Raw genomic sequence first — 15,722 nt, forward strand, 5'->3', positions numbered from 1 at the left:
CCTGATACTCTGAGAGTCTCATGTCCCAGCAGAGGTGAAGATGTCCTGAGAACTGGCCTTTGAGTAGGAAAGAAATCAGTGGCCACAGCTAGCCACCCTGGGTCCCTGGAGTGTGAGGGCCACTGAGTGCTCTGCTGGCTGCAGGGCCTTGGGACCCTCACCCTTCCCTGTGAACAGACCCGACCTTTGCCCTGGCTCCCAACTCCCAGCTCCTGTCTCCCAGGAAGAGAAACCCTGAGGGAACAACTTAGAGACCACGATTCCCCTGCGTGACACAGGAGAGAGCTGACCTGGAACCTGAGGGGAGTGTCTGCCAAGAGACGTTCCCACAGGAACCAAAAGAGCGAAGGAGGGAAGGGAGTCTTTATTCAGCGCCTTTCCAGGTGACCCACAGGGCTCTTCCCTCTCCTTGGAGCCCCTGTTCCTGGGCACAGGCAGCCTACTGCTGGCCATTCAGAGCTCAGGGCAGCCTTTCTGGGTCTCCAAAGCCCATGGGACCCCTCCCCTCCAGGTTCCAAAGTCTCCCAGGGCTCATTTCTCCATTGCCCATGGTGTGGAGTCCTAGGGGGACCCTCCCTCCATCAATATGGAGCCTTGTCTGGTGGGAACTAGGAACCTCCAATGGCTGTGTGGTCGGCCCGGCAGTAGATGTCCAGGTCAGGGTTTAGTAATTCCTGAAAAAGAACAAAGAGTCCTCTGACCCTGTGTCCTTCTGAGAACTCAATTCAGCGACTCCTAGGCCCTGGTCCACCTGGGACTGCTCCGTCCTGTGCCTGGCCAGGCTCAGTGGCTCCTGTTTCCAGGTCCCTTCCTCCTGTGCTCACCACCCCTGATCCTGTTTTGACTACTCTTTTCTGAAAACTCAAGAAGTTTCAGCTAGTGTCAGCTACATAGTCTGGTCTGTGGATAGTGGACCAGAATATTCATCTCCCACACTCACCTGGTAGATGGGAACAGCAGTTTTGTGGCCAGAAACAGGAGCCTGGGCAGGGGAGAAAGAGTGGACACCAGGGTCAGCGAGGGAGGGTCATCAAGGCTGAGACTCCAGGGAGCAGGTGCTGGGTGGTGCCTGGAAGGTTCTGATCTGTGACAGGCCAGAGCTTACTCCCTGTGTCTGCTTTAGCCCTTTCTTCCCAGGAGGTACCAGCTCTGGGTCCTGGGCACCAGCCTCCACTTCTGCACAGTCACCCAGTTTCTGTCCAGACTGTGGTCCCCATCATTAACCCAGGGCCACTGATAGAAGCTCCCAGCACCCACTCTGCACCTGCTGGCCTCCAGCGGTTTCCTGAGACAAATGGAAGGAATCAGGGTGGGCTGAGGACAGAGTGATGGTGGTCCTGTCCCTGAGAGAGGCCAAGCCTCTGTCCAGGTCCAGGCAAACCTTGTCCTGGTCCAACATGAGAGGGGCCGTCTGTGCTGTACTGGGGTTGACAGTGTCCCTTCCCTGAGCCTGCACAGCTGGGTCCCTGTGTGTAGGGAGCTGGGGGACTTACCAGGGAGGTGGAGCTGTCAGAGGGACCTTGACCTGGAACAGAGACAGAGTTAAAGGAGGGTGTGGTGAGGGCTGGTCCCTTGCAGCAGGAGGAGATGGGGTCCTCAGCTTTCTGAGGGTCAGAGGACACAATATGTCCTGGGAGAGACCCTGCATCCCTGTTAGTGGTCCAGGGAGCCAGGGAGCCTAAGGAGGTGACTAGATGCCAAAAGTATGGCCAGGTGGGTCCCCTGTCCTGAGTGTTTGATGACAGGGCTCCTGAGGCCCAGGAGAAGGACTTGACCTAAGGAGTGGTTGACTGCAAGAGTGGGTCTGTGGGGCAGACCTAGGGGCTCCCAGCCACCCACAGGCTGAAGGGGCACTCACTGGCTGTTGATGCTGGGGTGCGGTGGTCTCTGAGGCCTTGCTGGACACCAGCCCTAGGGAAGGTCAGGCTTATTCATGAGGGTGCAGAGAGAGGTCATGGACTGGGGTCAGATAGGGGAAGAGGAGGGTACCCCATTTCCAAGGAGGGTGTGAAACCTTTCTTACTCCATCAGGTACAAGGGGGCCGAGAAGGGAGCTGAGGAAAGGCCTTAAGTGGCCTCTTCTGCCCAGGGACAGAGGTGAATGTCCCTTCCGGATGCAGACTCAAGAGGATTTGGCTGACTGACCCTAGAAAGGGACTGCGGAATTAGGATGAATTGAAGCAGGAGGGTTTGACTGAGTGGATGGGTCCAAGCCGTGTGGGGCGGGGGAAGCACGGTCACCATGGGCAGGACACTGCAGCAGCCACTTGCATCCTGACAATAGCTAACCTCAGTGACCCTGCTGGGGCCAGGAGTTCATGAAATATGACTGTGGCCTTGTCCTGTCTCCACCCACCTGGCCAGGAGGCAAAGGACATTCCAAGACACACTCTCCTGGCTGGGCCCCAGGACTCCCACCTCACATATCAGGGGTGTGGGTAACCATGAAGCTATGGGAGCTGACCCCTCCAGCCTCTCAAGACCTCTCCACGTGACTGAGTGACCTGGGCCAGGACACCCCTGATATACATAGTGTCACCCCTCATTTCGGGTGGTGGAAATAGACTGTAGGAGGTGCCGGGTGTGACACTAACTCTGTCACAAGAAGTGTCGCAGGTTTGCTGTGTGAAGGAAGGAGGACAGTGCTGTGGGGACAGGTCCGTAGTGACCAGCGCACAGAGGAGGGAGCTGTTGAGGCAGCAGCCCAGGGCCAGCAAAGGGTGAGGGGGGAGCCTGGAGAATGAGAGGGGAGGCTCCTCGGGAAGTGGGGAGGTCGGAGTGAGGCCAGAGTCTGAGGACGGGTCTCCTTCCCTCAGGCCTGGGGTCACCTGGGTGGGATCAGGTGGGGGAAGCCTGGGTACCTTCCAGTTCTTGTGTGGAGCAGGAAACACCCCAGAGCAGCCACCAGAGCCACCCCGACCAGGACCCCAGTCACGATGCCAGCGACGGCCCCCACAGGGAGGCCTGGGGTCCTCTCTTCTGCTGAAAGAGAAGAGAAAGGGCTGAAGGTCAGGTCTTCAGGGGAACCAGCTGGGCCCTGCAGGGGGCCACAGAGGGTGGAAGGAAATGGCACCAAGGTCCCAGTGCAGTTTGTCACGTTGTCACCATGTCCTCCGGACTCTCTGCTTCTGGCGATTTCTTCACGTTTGGTTTTGAAACCTGCATCTGCTCTAGCCTGACCCTCTCCACACGCAACTGGGCCACATCCTGCTCATGTTCCTGTTAAGGTCTCTTCCTCTTCTCTTCCTTCCCATCTCAGGACAGTGTCAGTGGGCAGCCCTTACAGACTGTCTAGCCCAGGCCTAGCCTCGGGTCAGATCAGAACCAAGGTGACATCAAGGCACCTAATTTCTGGGTAGTCAACCACATTCTCTCCAAGCTCTGGCATCTACCCCATGCTCCTGGCTGGTGCCATATGATGGCCCTTGACGGTGAAATATGTGAGGGAAGCACTGGGTGGGACGGGGGCCACTCACAGATCACAGCCAGTCTGTAGCGGTCACTCCTGGTGTTACTGGCGGGGTTGGAGGCCTCACACTGATACTCCCCGGCATCCTCCTGTCTGACGGGGTCTATGCTGAGGGTCCTGTGGTCCGGGGACAGCTGCATCCTGTCTGTGAGCTGCAGAGTCTGGCTATTGAAGATCCACGTGATGGAGATTCCAGGGTCACCTGAGAGGCAGGTCATGGCCACAGAGTGTGGTTCTGTGTTGGTGGCTCTGAGGGAGGGCTGGGCCACAAGCCCTGTGGAAAAACAGCAAGGGCTGACTGACAGCGGGCCTGAGGCCTGGGGCCCTGTCTGTCCTCAGAGACGTCTGCCTGTTCTCAGGGCCATCGTGATGTGGGTGAGGGGTCCAGAGGATGAGCTGGATGGTTGAGGCCATGGACAGTGGTTGAGGACCCAGAAATAAGATGCCCTTGTTATGATCTTGGGTGTGAAATGGTTCAAGTGTGTTCTGGGAAACTACAAAATATAGTGCAATACGTTGACCTTGGACTACACAGCAACCTCCTCACGGTCCTCATCTTAAAATAGGAATTTGCTCAACCTCCCTCTGACCCTAGATGAACCCAAGGAGACCCCATACTGGTCCCTTGATATCTCTCTGGGATCCAGATCGGAAACCTCCTCTCAGGCCCCAGGTCCAGCCACCTCATTATCAAGTGGGTTTTCCCGTGGACTCTTGTGTCTTATCTTCCAGAACTTCTGTGCTGGTCCTGGTGCATCTTGTGCTGCTCTAACAGAGCACCTGAGACGGGTGGTGTGTAAAGAAGAGAGATCTCCTGCTCACTGTTCTGGAGCCAGGGAAGTGCAAGATCTAGGGCCTCCATGTGAAGAGGGCTGCTTGCTGCATCTTAACAGCAGGGGGCGTCCCATGGTGAGAGAGCTCCTGGGAGAGAAGAAGGGGAAGGGGCCACACACACCCCTTATCAGAAAGCCACCTCTGCAGGACCTGGTCCCCTTCTGTGACAGCAGCCTTGTTCCTTTCACAGGGACCTACGTCCTTCCCTGAGGCCACACCTCAGATCCCTGGGAGTTCAGTTCCCACTACATGCTTTTGGGGGCACATTCACACCACAGCAGTGACTCTATAAAAGTTTGGTTTGTGATTTCTGGAAACTCTGCCATGTATGTTGGGGAAGGAGGGACTATCAGCCTGTCCACCTTGGACCCAGGTGGGATTTGCCTGGAGTAGAGCAGTTCAGTGACCACAAGGGAGTGAGGACGCCCAGCCCAGTCCTGATGGCTTAGATGGATAGGTGCCTCAAACCAAGTCAGGTGCCCTTATGGACCTCTATGAGGCTCCACAAGAAGGTTCATGTCCCTAAGGGGAGGAACAAAGTAAAGAGATGCCCCTGGAGCTCCTAGTCCTACCGGGACCAGCCCAGGGCGTTCTGATTGGATTCAGATGTAAAGGATTTCTCAGTTAATGCAGGATTGACACTCTGGTCCTGGACGGCTGTGTGAGTGGGAGGCCTGGGCACTCTGTTGAGGGAGTGTATTTAGTTGTAAAGTAAAAATTGATTTTTCTCCATTTGCTCTCACTCCCAGACCACACTGTCCCCTCCAGGCTGCCAGTGCCCTGAGCCAGTGACTGGTCTCTGGTACACAGATGCCTAATAGGCCCTCAGCATGCAGAGCATGGGAATCTGGCTACAGAGTGACATGCACCACTGACCTCCCACCTGTGGTCTGTGTGACTTGATTCAGCAACTATGTTCCCTGTGCCTCAGTTTCCCTTTATTGGATACCTGGGAAGTGGTGTCTGGTTCACCATGTTGTCTATAAATCAACCTTGAAATATTCACAGTAACCTGACCTTGGTTTAGAGGAGCTGTCCCTAAAGAAACAGCCCCTACTCTGATCTGCCTCCCAGTGAGAGCGCTCTGGGCTGGTCCCGGGAGGACCAGGAGCTCCAGGAGCATCTCTTTCCTCTGTTCCTCCCTTGGGGACATGGACCTTCCTGTGGAGCCTCATAGAGATCCATAAGGGCATCTGACTTGGCCTGAGGCACCTGTCCCTCTGCTCACCACACCTAGTCCCAGGAGAAGGAGATGCCCAAGAAAAGATACCCCTGAGTTTTCTGTCCCCCTTCATCAGTCCCAGGTCACTGAGAGTTTCCTGTTGGTGAGCTTCTCTTCTGTGTTCTGTTCCCATCAGGTTCCATGTGAAGCCTGTGTCCCCTGTGAGGGTTGTGTCCTCCCCAGGGGGCAACAGCAAGACTGTGCTCCACCTCTTAACTCCTACCTTCTTTGAGGGAATTGTCCCCTCTTACCTGTCAGCAGATTCCCTGCCAGGGGATGCCCCCTCTGCAGGGACAGGCTGAAGGGGGATGCATGGTCCTTGCTGCTGCCCTGTCCTCCTCTGTGGAAGGAGCTTCAGCTGCAGACCTGAGGTGGTCCTTCCTCAGAGACCTTAGCCAGTGCTCAGAGCCCACAGTGAGTTGTGTAAGGTGCCCCACAGGATGGCCCTGATCCTCGGCAGAGTTTGGGTGTCAACATTCAAGTGACAATGTAAAGAAAGTGCTGCCCCTCCTTCCGACCTCAAATCATCTAGGGTGACCCTTGAGGGTCCCTGGACATCTCTATAGGGTCTGTCCAGCAAGCTCATCCTCAGGTGGAACAATTTTTCCATCCACTCTCGTGCAACGTTTTTCTGGTACTATCTGTGCCTGTAGAAGATCAGGCTCTCAGGCAGCAATTAGCTTTACATTAAGGGGCATTAAATAATTTTCATTAAATAGTTTTCATTAAATAATTTGTCAGGGAATTAAGATGGTCCAGCCCGTCTTCATGATCTTAGTGACTGGAGAAATTCCAATCTACAGGATTTGTCAGTTTGAAGAGGACTTTATTTCCTGGCCTGTGGATTAAATATCCCAGTGAAAGGAACCTGTGGGGATGAAGGTCACAGTGTTGACCAACCCCGGCACCATGTCCTCCCTGCAAACACATGCTCTCGGCACCGCCCTGCCCGGCCTCTCAGGGACTCTGCAGGTGAGGCTCCCAACCTTCAGGTGTGCATCTCTGCTATTCTCCGTGGTGCATGACATGGGCTTGTGTTCCCAACCCTATGCACCTGGGGACTTCAGAGCCAGGACACAACTCAGAAGCATCTGCCCCCAGGCTGGCTCTTTCCCTCCCCTGCTCCTGACTTGGGAGGCACCAACTGACCCCACGATTGATCCAGATTCCAGATGGGCCTCCCAGGCCTCTTTCCCACCCACCCACCCCTCCCACCCCAGATGGAGTTGGAGCAGGACAGGAGCAGACCTGCTCGTCCCCCATCTGAGGGGGCTTTCTTCCTGTCATTTGGGGAAAAAGAGGATGAACGTATTGCAAAGCCATGCAGGTTCCTGGATGCTCACGGAGGAGGTAAAAGAAAGCAGAGGTGACAGAAAGGGACAAGTTAGTGACAGAAAGAAGTGACTTGACTTCAAGGACCCTCCCCCTCTCAGGAAGCTCCTTCCACTACCTGGGTCTTTCACTTTCTGGGTCTGGGAGAAGCCCCTCCCCACATTCCAGGCTGGACCCTAGATTGGTCATAAGGAATCAGAAGCAAGAGGAGAGTCTCTGGGATGGAGTGGGAGTCTCAGGCAAGGACAGGATTTGCTTGTGCCAGGTGAGGAAGTAACTTCTTCCACACTGTTTCCAGAAAAATCAAGACTCCACCCAGTACTTGATACTGTGCTCCCGGGTCCACTTACCAGAGACGGTAATGTTCTTGGTTGTGGTCCTATTGAGGTTAGTGACAGAGTTATGGGCGACACACACGTAGGATCCGCTATTATTTGTAGAGAGGTTGGGGACTGAGAGCTCTTGTGTGGATTCCAGGGGCCTCCCTTGAAAGACCAAGAGTACAAAGCAGGCGGGTTAGAGTCTGCGTGGCAGGAGAGGTTGAGATTTGTCCCTGAAGGGAAATGTGAGTCTGGGGGGTTTATGATAGGGGCATCCGGGCCATCTGGACAAACAGAATAAAGCCACATGTAATGTCATCAGAGAGAAGGGGAAGTTCCTAGACTGTAGAAGGCCACAATATAACTACTAATCCATGTCACAACCTTGTTTTTTTAAAAAGTCGCAACTAGGCTTGGGAGTACAGTGGTATAGCACATGCCCAGCATGCATGAGGCCCTGGGTTCAAATCCCAGCACCATACACTCTCAGAGAAAGTCTGAACCAAACACCTTTGTTCACTGAAATTTGTCTGTGACAATCCCTGCTTCTCTGTCCCAGGTGGCTGACCCCAGGCCTCCCCAGGGAACCACAAGCTCTCCTCTCCTATTCATGGCCCAAGGCTGGGACTGCCTGGATGTGCCTGGGGCTATTGTCACAGCCAGTCCAGGTGCCCAGGAGAGAGGGTCTGTGTACTTGGACCTGAGAGGGACTAAGTGGCCCAGCCTCTGGCCCTGTGTATTTGAGTTCACAGCCAGGGTAATGGAGGAATAGAAGTTACTCACAGGAAATATTCAGGGTGAGTGGGTCACTGCGGCTGGCACTCACTGGGTTCTGGATTTCACACTCATAGGGTCCTGGGTCATTCCTTGTGACACTGAATAAAATGAGAGTCCTGTTGTTGTTGGACAGCTTCAGCCTGTCACCATCTGGGATCATCTGACTGTTTATCTTCCACAGGTAGGTTGCATAATTAACCTCAGGTTCACAGGTTAATGCTAGATTCCTCACCCTCCATGGGTTGGGAGTTGTTGATTGTGATGTTGGGTTTGGGTAATTTCTCTGTGCAGACAACAAAGAGAGGATTGCCCTGTGGTACCTGTGATCCCCGAGAAAGCGTCTTTCCACCTGAGCTGGCCTCTCACCTCCCACCAACCTGAGTCCTGAAGAACCAGGCAGAGTGGGTATCCTGGGCAGATGCAGGAGGATCTGAGGGATCAGAGGAGGTGGGGCCCCCTGGGCTGTGTGTGGGAGAAGCACAGAGTTTCTCACAGATGCACTTAATTGCAGAGTTTGGTCCTGGACAGACCCAGGACTGGGAGTTAGAAACCCCGTGTCTCTCCTGGTCCTCGCTGGCCCTGGCTGGCCTTGAGACACAGAGTCCCTCCAGCTGCACAGACTCCAGGGCTCGGCCCACGTGTGTGTCCTCTGAGCCTTTGGTTCTCAAGGCCATCCTAGAGGTGGGTCATGATGGGACACCCCATTGTGCCTAAACCTCAAGAAAATCCCACAGCCTCATCTGAGAATGGGGTGTGTGAACAGAAACCAGGATACCAGGGGCAAGCTTGGCATTCAGTTTGGTGGTCATCCTGGGGCCACAAGGGGGACAGTTCTGCTCAGGTTTTCCTGGTGACTGACAGGAGCCAGTGGCACCTGGAAGGCAAAGCATGAGTCCAAAGAATGGTCTAGGGTGAGGGGGACAGACAAGGTTTAGAGCAGAATCATGTTCCTGTCCTTGGTCTTTACATCCCTCTCCCCCTGCAGAGAGCCGGTGAGGCATGTGGAATTGTCCTGAGAGACCAGTGGATGGTTCCAAACACATCAGCACTAAGAGGATGAAGAGGGGACAAGGACCTTGCTGAAAATACGGCCCTCGTGGGCTTGTGTGTGGCAGACCTGGGGTAGAAATGGGGGATGTTAAAGTTTTCCCATATGGGAAAATAGTGTTTAATACCCAGGATCTAAGACTCCTTTATGAAAGAAATATTTATCTAAGGAGCACAATGTCTTAGACTGAGCTCTGAAGTCCTGAGAGGTCACATTATGGCCCAAGGCAGATGCTAAAGTCAGTTTGAAACCAGCAAACTCCTGAGTAGAGAGAGACCTGTGGGTCCTGGTGGAGGACTGAACTGGTCAGAGGGGACATCTGAGGGTCTCTATTATGTAAAATGAGGCACAACACCAAATTCAGAGAAGTATTATTGATCATGTTAATAAATCTAGAAGTCTATGTTCCCAATTGCTATGGAGACTCAGCAAAGTGGGGAAGCACCTGACACAGGCCTGTGGAATGCCTTCTTCCTTTTCTTTTCACCCCAGGAAGTGCAATGAGATTATCAAATTGATCCAAATCAGGGCCTAGAGCCTAATGTAAGTGACCGTGGCTGGAGCATCACACCATGTGGGGACAGACCTCCCTTGTGGTGATGGTGTCCTCATGGGGACACAGGCACATATGGAATAGACAGTTAGCCCTGAGACAGCACCGTTCAGTCCAGCGCCCCCTTGGGGAAGGTCCTGGGAGTCACTGGAGGAGCGTGAGCTCCACTTAGGGACCAGGATGGAGCCACCAGTCATCTGGGTGTAAGGAGCCTGGGACCTAGGGGCTTGCCGCCCTGTCCTGCCTCTGCCCCCCTCGCTGAGTCAGTGCAGAGAGTAGATGGGGGAGATGCTCAGGCCTATGTCCTGGCCGATTTCACATGTCATTGTCATGGAAGGAAAGAGCCCTGGAAGGGACACAGTGGTGCCTCCTTCACAGTGGGTGAAGTGACAGGGGCACCTGCCTCGACTGTTTCTATGCCCTTTACTACTGCCCATGAGGGGGCCTGGCCCCAGGTGTTAGCAGGAAGTGGACAGGACAGATGGCCATTAGTGCAGGAGGGAAGGGCATGGCTCATTGTGAGGGCAGGGCCAGTCCTGCCTGAATGAGAAGGAGGGAGAGGACGGACAGGCAGGAGCAAGACAGCCAGAATCGCCATGGCAGGGAGCAGAGGGGGTACAGTGACTTAAAGCCCCAGGTCCAAGAGCCTCACGGCTGCCTCAGAACTGACCCAGGGCCACCCTGAAGACCTCCCCAGCCCGGCTATCCCAAGGGCATCCTGTGATGTGGCTCCTGGGTGGCCTCAGGAGAGGTGGTTGGTGGGATGGAGCATAGAGCCTCACCCTCCAGGAGGGACAGGGAGCAGGTGGCAGAAACCCTGGGATTTCACATGCAGGTTCCAGGCTCTGAAGAGGTTCAGGGTCATTCATTCATGATCCCTTCCCCCTATCCCAAAACCATTGAGAGTTGGCCACACACTGAGCCCTGTGCTGGTTGCAGGGTCCAGTGGGGAGTGAGAAAGGAAAGTCCTGTCCTTTATGCTTCAGAAGGAGTGAAACCCAATACACCAGGACACATGTGGCTTCAAGTCCAGCAAGGGAGTGTGTGGACCAGCTGGGTGAAGGGGAGGCCTGGACATTCTGTTGAGGCAGGTGATTTGGTTCCAGAGTAAAAGTTGATTATCCTCCATTTGCTCTCACTCCCAGAACACACTGTCCCCTCCAGGCTGCCAGTGCCCTGAGCCAATGTCTGGTCTCTGGTGCACAGATGCCTAATAGGCCCTCAGCATGCAGAGCACGGGGCTCTGGCTGCAGAGTGACATGCACCACTGACCTGCCACCCATGGTCTGTGTGACCTGATTCAGCAACTGTGTTCCCCGTGTCTCAGTTTCCATTTATTGGATACCTGGGAAGTGGTGTCTGGTTCACCATGTTGTCTATGAATTAACCTTGAAATACTCACAGACCTTGGTTTGGAGGAGCTGCCCCCAAATGAACAAGCCCCTACTCTGATCTGCCTCCCAGTCAGAGCGCCCTGGGCTGGTCATGGGAGAACAGGAGCTCCAGGAGCATCTCTTTCCTCTGTTCCTCCCCTTGGGGACATGGACCTTCCTGTGGAGCCCCATAGAGGTCCATCAGGCCACCTGATTGGCCTGAGGCACCTGTCCCTCTGTGATCACCACACCTATTCCCAGGAGAAGGAGATGCCCAGGTGCCCTTGCCCAGATGTGGCTCCTGGGACTGTGCCCTGGCTGCTGACCACCTCCAGGAGCTACCAGATCAGGTAGCCAGTAAATCCTTGCTCCCCAGCGGCCCTCAACAGGAAGCCAAACTCCATCCCTGGCCACATGTCCTCAGGGTCACCTGGAGCCAGGAGCCTGGGACAGAGGTCTGGAGCAGGAGCTTCCTGGGCTGACCTTCTCTGTGATGACTCCAGGGACCTCAGCCCAGGCCTGACTCAGTCCTGCAGGGTCTTTATCAGGGCCATGCTCCTGGGAAGGACACAGGGGCTGGGCTGAGACTGCTCTGCCTGGGCCGAGTCTCCCACCAGACCACCCTGCTCTCTGCCAATGGATTCCGGCAGAGGATTCAGATCTTCTGAAGTGTGTCTGCACTCTGTGTACCCTGCACTAAATGCTCAAACTCCATTGTGGGGACATAACTCACAGGAGGAGGTCTCAGGGTCCTGTGTGTGCCGTGGAATTAACCCCTCCAACACCCCGAGGGCCTGGAGTATCACTCACCATGTACACGGAACTCTCCAGTTGCTAATTCAGGCCTGAGATAGTTATTTAAGGTTCGTAGGGTATAGAATCCTGTGTCCTCCTTTGTCACATTCATGAACAGAAGGGACCCATTGGTGTATAATGTCTCTCGACCACTGAATGCAGGGCCTGTGTTAATTTTCTGTGTGAGTATCGAGTATGATATAATTTCATGGCTGTCTTCTGCTGTTTTTCCTTTGAACCAGTAGTAGCCTATGGTATTCTGTGATGCATTGTGGATGAGGAGAAGAACGTCTGTCCCTTCAGCAGCATCGAAAGGCACTGGTTCAATAGTGAGCTGGGCAGTGGGGTGCAGGTTCCAGAAGGTTAACAGTGAGACTGGGAGGGAAGAGAGAGAAATCCATCAATACTGGGCCCTTTGTATTGGGTGGAAAGATGGGGCCCAGGTCCTCAGCAGGAGTCCTCATTCCTCAGCCTTGGGGTGTGTGGTGAGTGGGTGAGTCCCTGGGTCAAAGCCAGCATATGCATTCCTTCAGGACCCCTAAGCCTGTCATTCCTCTGGAACAATCGTCTCCCGGTATCTACAAGGCTGGCCCCTCAGTGCCCTCAGATCCCTGCTCACGCCCAGGGCACCTGGGCACCCGCCTCCCCTGACCACCTCCTTACAGACCCCAGGTCTTCCCTGTGGACATTTCCCTGCTCTCTGCCCTCCTAGATCTACACAGCACCTGGCCTCACCTGCAGATCTTCCTGCTGGCCTGGCTTCCTGCCCTCTAGAGAGGAAGCTCCAGGAGGCAGAGACTAGTCTGACCCTTGTTGTAGCCCAGGGCCTGGACCAGGCTCAGCCTCCTGTGGATGAGTGAAGCAGGGTCCCCACACTGAGGGTCCAGGTGTCTGTGTGCCAATGTCTGAGGCTGGTGGCTGCAGACAATGTTCACTGGTCTTTCTATTTTTAAAACATTTTTTCTAGTTATAGATGGACACAATATCTTTATTTATTTTTATGTGGGTCTGAGGATCAAACCCAGTGCCTCACATGTGCGAGGCAGGTGCTCTACTACTGAGCTGCAGCCCCAGCCCTCTGTTGCCCTTTCTATTTGGAGAGTTGCCCTTACAGAGATGCCAACATTGATAGTCAAAATATAAAGGCCCCTGGTGATTAACTTGGAAAAGAGAACCCCTGAGCTTTCCGTCTACCTTCAACAGTTTCTGGTCACTGAGAGTTTCCTGTTGGTGAGCTTCTGTCTGTGCTCTGTTCCCATTGGGTTCCCAATGAAGCCCTGTGTCCCCTGTGAGGGTCATGTTCTCCCCAGGGGTGGCACCAGCAAGACTGTGGCTCCCGCACCCTCTTTCAGGGAACTGTCCCCTCTTACCTGCCAGCAGGACCCCCTGCCAGGGGATGCACCCTCTGCAGGGACAGGCTGAGGGGGGCTGCATGGTCCCTGCTGCTCTGTCCCCCCTGTGGAAGGAGCTTCACTGCAGATCTGCTGGGAAGCCGAAGTCCAGGCCAGTGAGCCCTGCTGCCCTGCTCCTCTCTAGCTCAGCCTCCTCCCAGGGCAGGAGCACTTTCCTGGGTCATGTGGGCTGGGGGCGGGGTCTCTGTGGAGGAAGCCTCTCTGTCCCCTCCCTCTCAGTCCTGCCTCCTGTCCCTTCTGCTTTCCCTGTTGGGTTTCACTACTGCATGCCACACCTTGAGGAGCAAGGCAGGTGGGGACGCTGTCCCCTGAGAGAAGTGGCTCACCCAGCACTGGCCTCAGCTGTGTCCTGGCCTCAGTGCTCTCAGCACCACACAGGGAACCCCTGGGGTCCCCTCACCCTGGGCATATTTCCGTTACAATGAGAGCCCCAGTTTAGCCCTGTGTCTTTCCCAAAGCTCTAGGAAGGTGGATTTCCACTCTGCAGGAAGGGGACAGAGAGAGCTCTGGGGTCAGGAAAGGGGCCCTCTGAGTGATGGCTGGTGAGGGGACCTGCTCTCTGTATCTGGTGTCTCCAGCCTGGCCTCTGAGTGGCTATCTCAGGACTTCACACCCTTTTTGTTCTGAGAGGGGAGGACTGTGGTAGTGGAGGTAGGTGACCGTGGGCTCCTCGTTCCTCAGGGAAAGATTTTAAGGAGACCCTCCCTCTCCAATTATTGGCAGAGCTGTGTCTCAGGCCTGCCCAGGCCTTACTTGGGTGGCCTTGTCCTCTACCTAGTGATTCTCCTGTGGTCACCCTGACTTTCCCTATGGGTGATGCCTGGGTGCAGGGCCTGCTCAGAGACCCCTGGCAGTGTAGGGTCCTCACAGGCCCAGGAAGGAGCAGTAGTGGGAGCTGAGCAGGTTCGTGGGAGGCACCCTGCAGTCTACTGGGGATGGAAATCAGACCACATTTCCACCTCCTGACTCAAAGCCTAGTCCAAGTGTCAGAATCAATCTGCCAAGTGTTGACTGTGAGTCCCATGTCGCCCCCTGGTGGTTATGAGGAGACCCGTGGCCAGTGTCAAGGACTCCAGCAGGGATACTCTCCAGGATCCAAATGGTGAGAGCGGGCCCTGACCCTGGGCACAGTAGGCTCTGACAGGCTGTACGGAGGTTCCTGTTCACCTTGGGTCCCAAGGCTGACTGACTCTGTCCAATTCAGGGTGAATATAGGGAATGACGGGAGCTGTCCTGGGGTCTCCTGCTCCAGAGTAGGGAGAACTGTGCACCCAGGGGATGGGCAGCCTCAGGAGGGGCCATCTGTTCTTGAGCCTTCAAAGAAGGGCCTTGGGAAGAGCTCCTGAAGCTTTAGGGTGGAAGCACTGGCTTTGTGAGCAGGGTCTGCAGTTGGCTGCTTTGTTCTTGTGTTTAAATACTTGGATCTTAGTCTCAAAGGTCCTTCAGGGTTGTCATGTGAGTGTTTTGAAGACTATCTGGCCAGATGCATGACACAGCCTCTCATCCAAGCTGTTCAGGAGGCTGAGCAGGAGGAGCACTAGTTTGAGGACAGCCCATGCAATGTAGTGAGACCTTGCCGCAAAATAAAAAATGAAATGTAGTCCAGTGGCAGAGTGCCCTGGGGCCAATCCCTAGTTCCTAATGCCTGTCCACTACCTTACACACACACACACACACACACACACACACACACACACGCACACACACACACAAACACACACTCACACACACACTATCTGAGCAGAGTGGGTGTATTTTACACATCTTTCCTAGAGACTTTTCATTGCGTAATGTTTAGAAAAAAATGTGCTATATGAACCCTTTTAACTATTCAAATACATGCCATGATTCCAGTCAAATACACAGTGACCACTACTATTTCCAGAATCTTTTCATTGCCTGCACTAAAACTCTAAGCATTATGCAATCACATCTCAGGGCCCCCAAGCCCCAGGTAAACTTGAATCTATTTCCTGTCTCTATGAATTTGCCTATTCCAGATATTTCATATGAATGAAATTAAACAACCATGTACCATTTTGCTTCTTGTTTAATCATGTTTTCAGGTTTACTCAGGTTGTGGTGTGCATCAGAAGTTTATTTTTTTGTGGCTGATTAATACTCCAACATATTTATTTGTAAGCCATGTTTATTTATGTATTCCTCTGTTGATGGACCCTTGGGTGGTTTCTACACTCTGCCTATGGTTAAAAGTGGTGTGGTGAGCGTCAGCCTGTGGGAAACTATTGGAGCCCCTGTTTCCATCCTCTGGGCACATTCCCAGCTGTGGGAGTGCTGGGTAGATGAGCTTCTGCCTGGCTCTGTTAGAAGTGCTGAAGTCCACAGTGCTCAGAGTCCCTCAGGAATGTAGGAAAGTGTGGAGTGAGATGTTGTTGTGATTTTGGTTGTTTCCATAGTGACTGATGATACTGAGCATCTTGTCATGTGCTTATTGGTCATGCAACATCTCCGGAGATGTGGCTATCCAAGCCCTTTGCCCTCTTTCACTGCTGGGGTTTGATCTGAGGGGTGCTATACCTCTGAGCTATACCCCCAGCCTTTTACATTTTTTAATTTATTTTTGTTT

The 15,722-nt window shown here is 54.1% G+C and overlaps 2 protein-coding genes across 2 annotated transcripts; both read right to left on the minus strand.

Annotated features, from left to right (window-relative positions):
• Window positions 1-539: 539 nt before the first annotated feature.
• On the minus strand, window positions 540-11,862 carry LOC308637742 (cell adhesion molecule CEACAM21-like). The gene is made up of 7 exons (XM_081274486.1): window positions 11,739-11,862; window positions 3,477-3,743; window positions 2,862-2,982; window positions 1,859-1,911; window positions 1,494-1,525; window positions 941-982; window positions 540-674 (listed from the first exon to the last, which is right to left on the minus strand). The coding sequence occupies exons 1-7, from the start codon at window positions 11,833-11,835 to the stop codon at window positions 609-611; spliced, it is 678 nt and encodes a 225-aa protein (XP_081130612.1). The 5' UTR covers window positions 11,836-11,862; the 3' UTR covers window positions 540-608.
• Window positions 4,818-8,125, minus strand: LOC308637278 (cell adhesion molecule CEACAM8-like; the record flags this gene model as incomplete). The annotated part of the gene is made up of 3 exons (XM_081273601.1): window positions 7,961-8,125; window positions 7,339-7,461; window positions 4,818-4,825 (listed from the first exon to the last, which is right to left on the minus strand). Exons 1-3 carry the CDS (start codon window positions 8,112-8,114, stop codon window positions 4,818-4,820), a joined length of 285 nt encoding a protein of 94 aa, XP_081129727.1. The 5' UTR covers window positions 8,115-8,125.
• Window positions 11,863-15,722: the final 3,860 nt, after the last annotated feature.

This window comes from Spermophilus citellus (assembly GCF_964194105.1).
Source record: "Spermophilus citellus genome assembly, chromosome: 18".
In the NCBI taxonomy this organism is placed as follows: domain Eukaryota; kingdom Metazoa; phylum Chordata; class Mammalia; order Rodentia; family Sciuridae; genus Spermophilus; species Spermophilus citellus.

Coding starts and splice junctions, on each gene's coding strand:
- LOC308637742 (XM_081274486.1), bottom strand. CDS start 11,835: ATGAATGTGACAAAGGAGGACACAGGATTCTATACCCTACGAACCTTA. Junction 983..1,493: donor CTGACAGCTCCACCTCCCTG/GTAAGTCCCCCA, acceptor TCCCCTGCCCAG/GCTCCTGTTTCTGGCCACAA. Junction 675..940: donor CTGCTGTTCCCATCTACCAG/GTGAGTGTGGGA, acceptor GTTCTTTTTCAG/GAATTACTAAACCCTGACCT.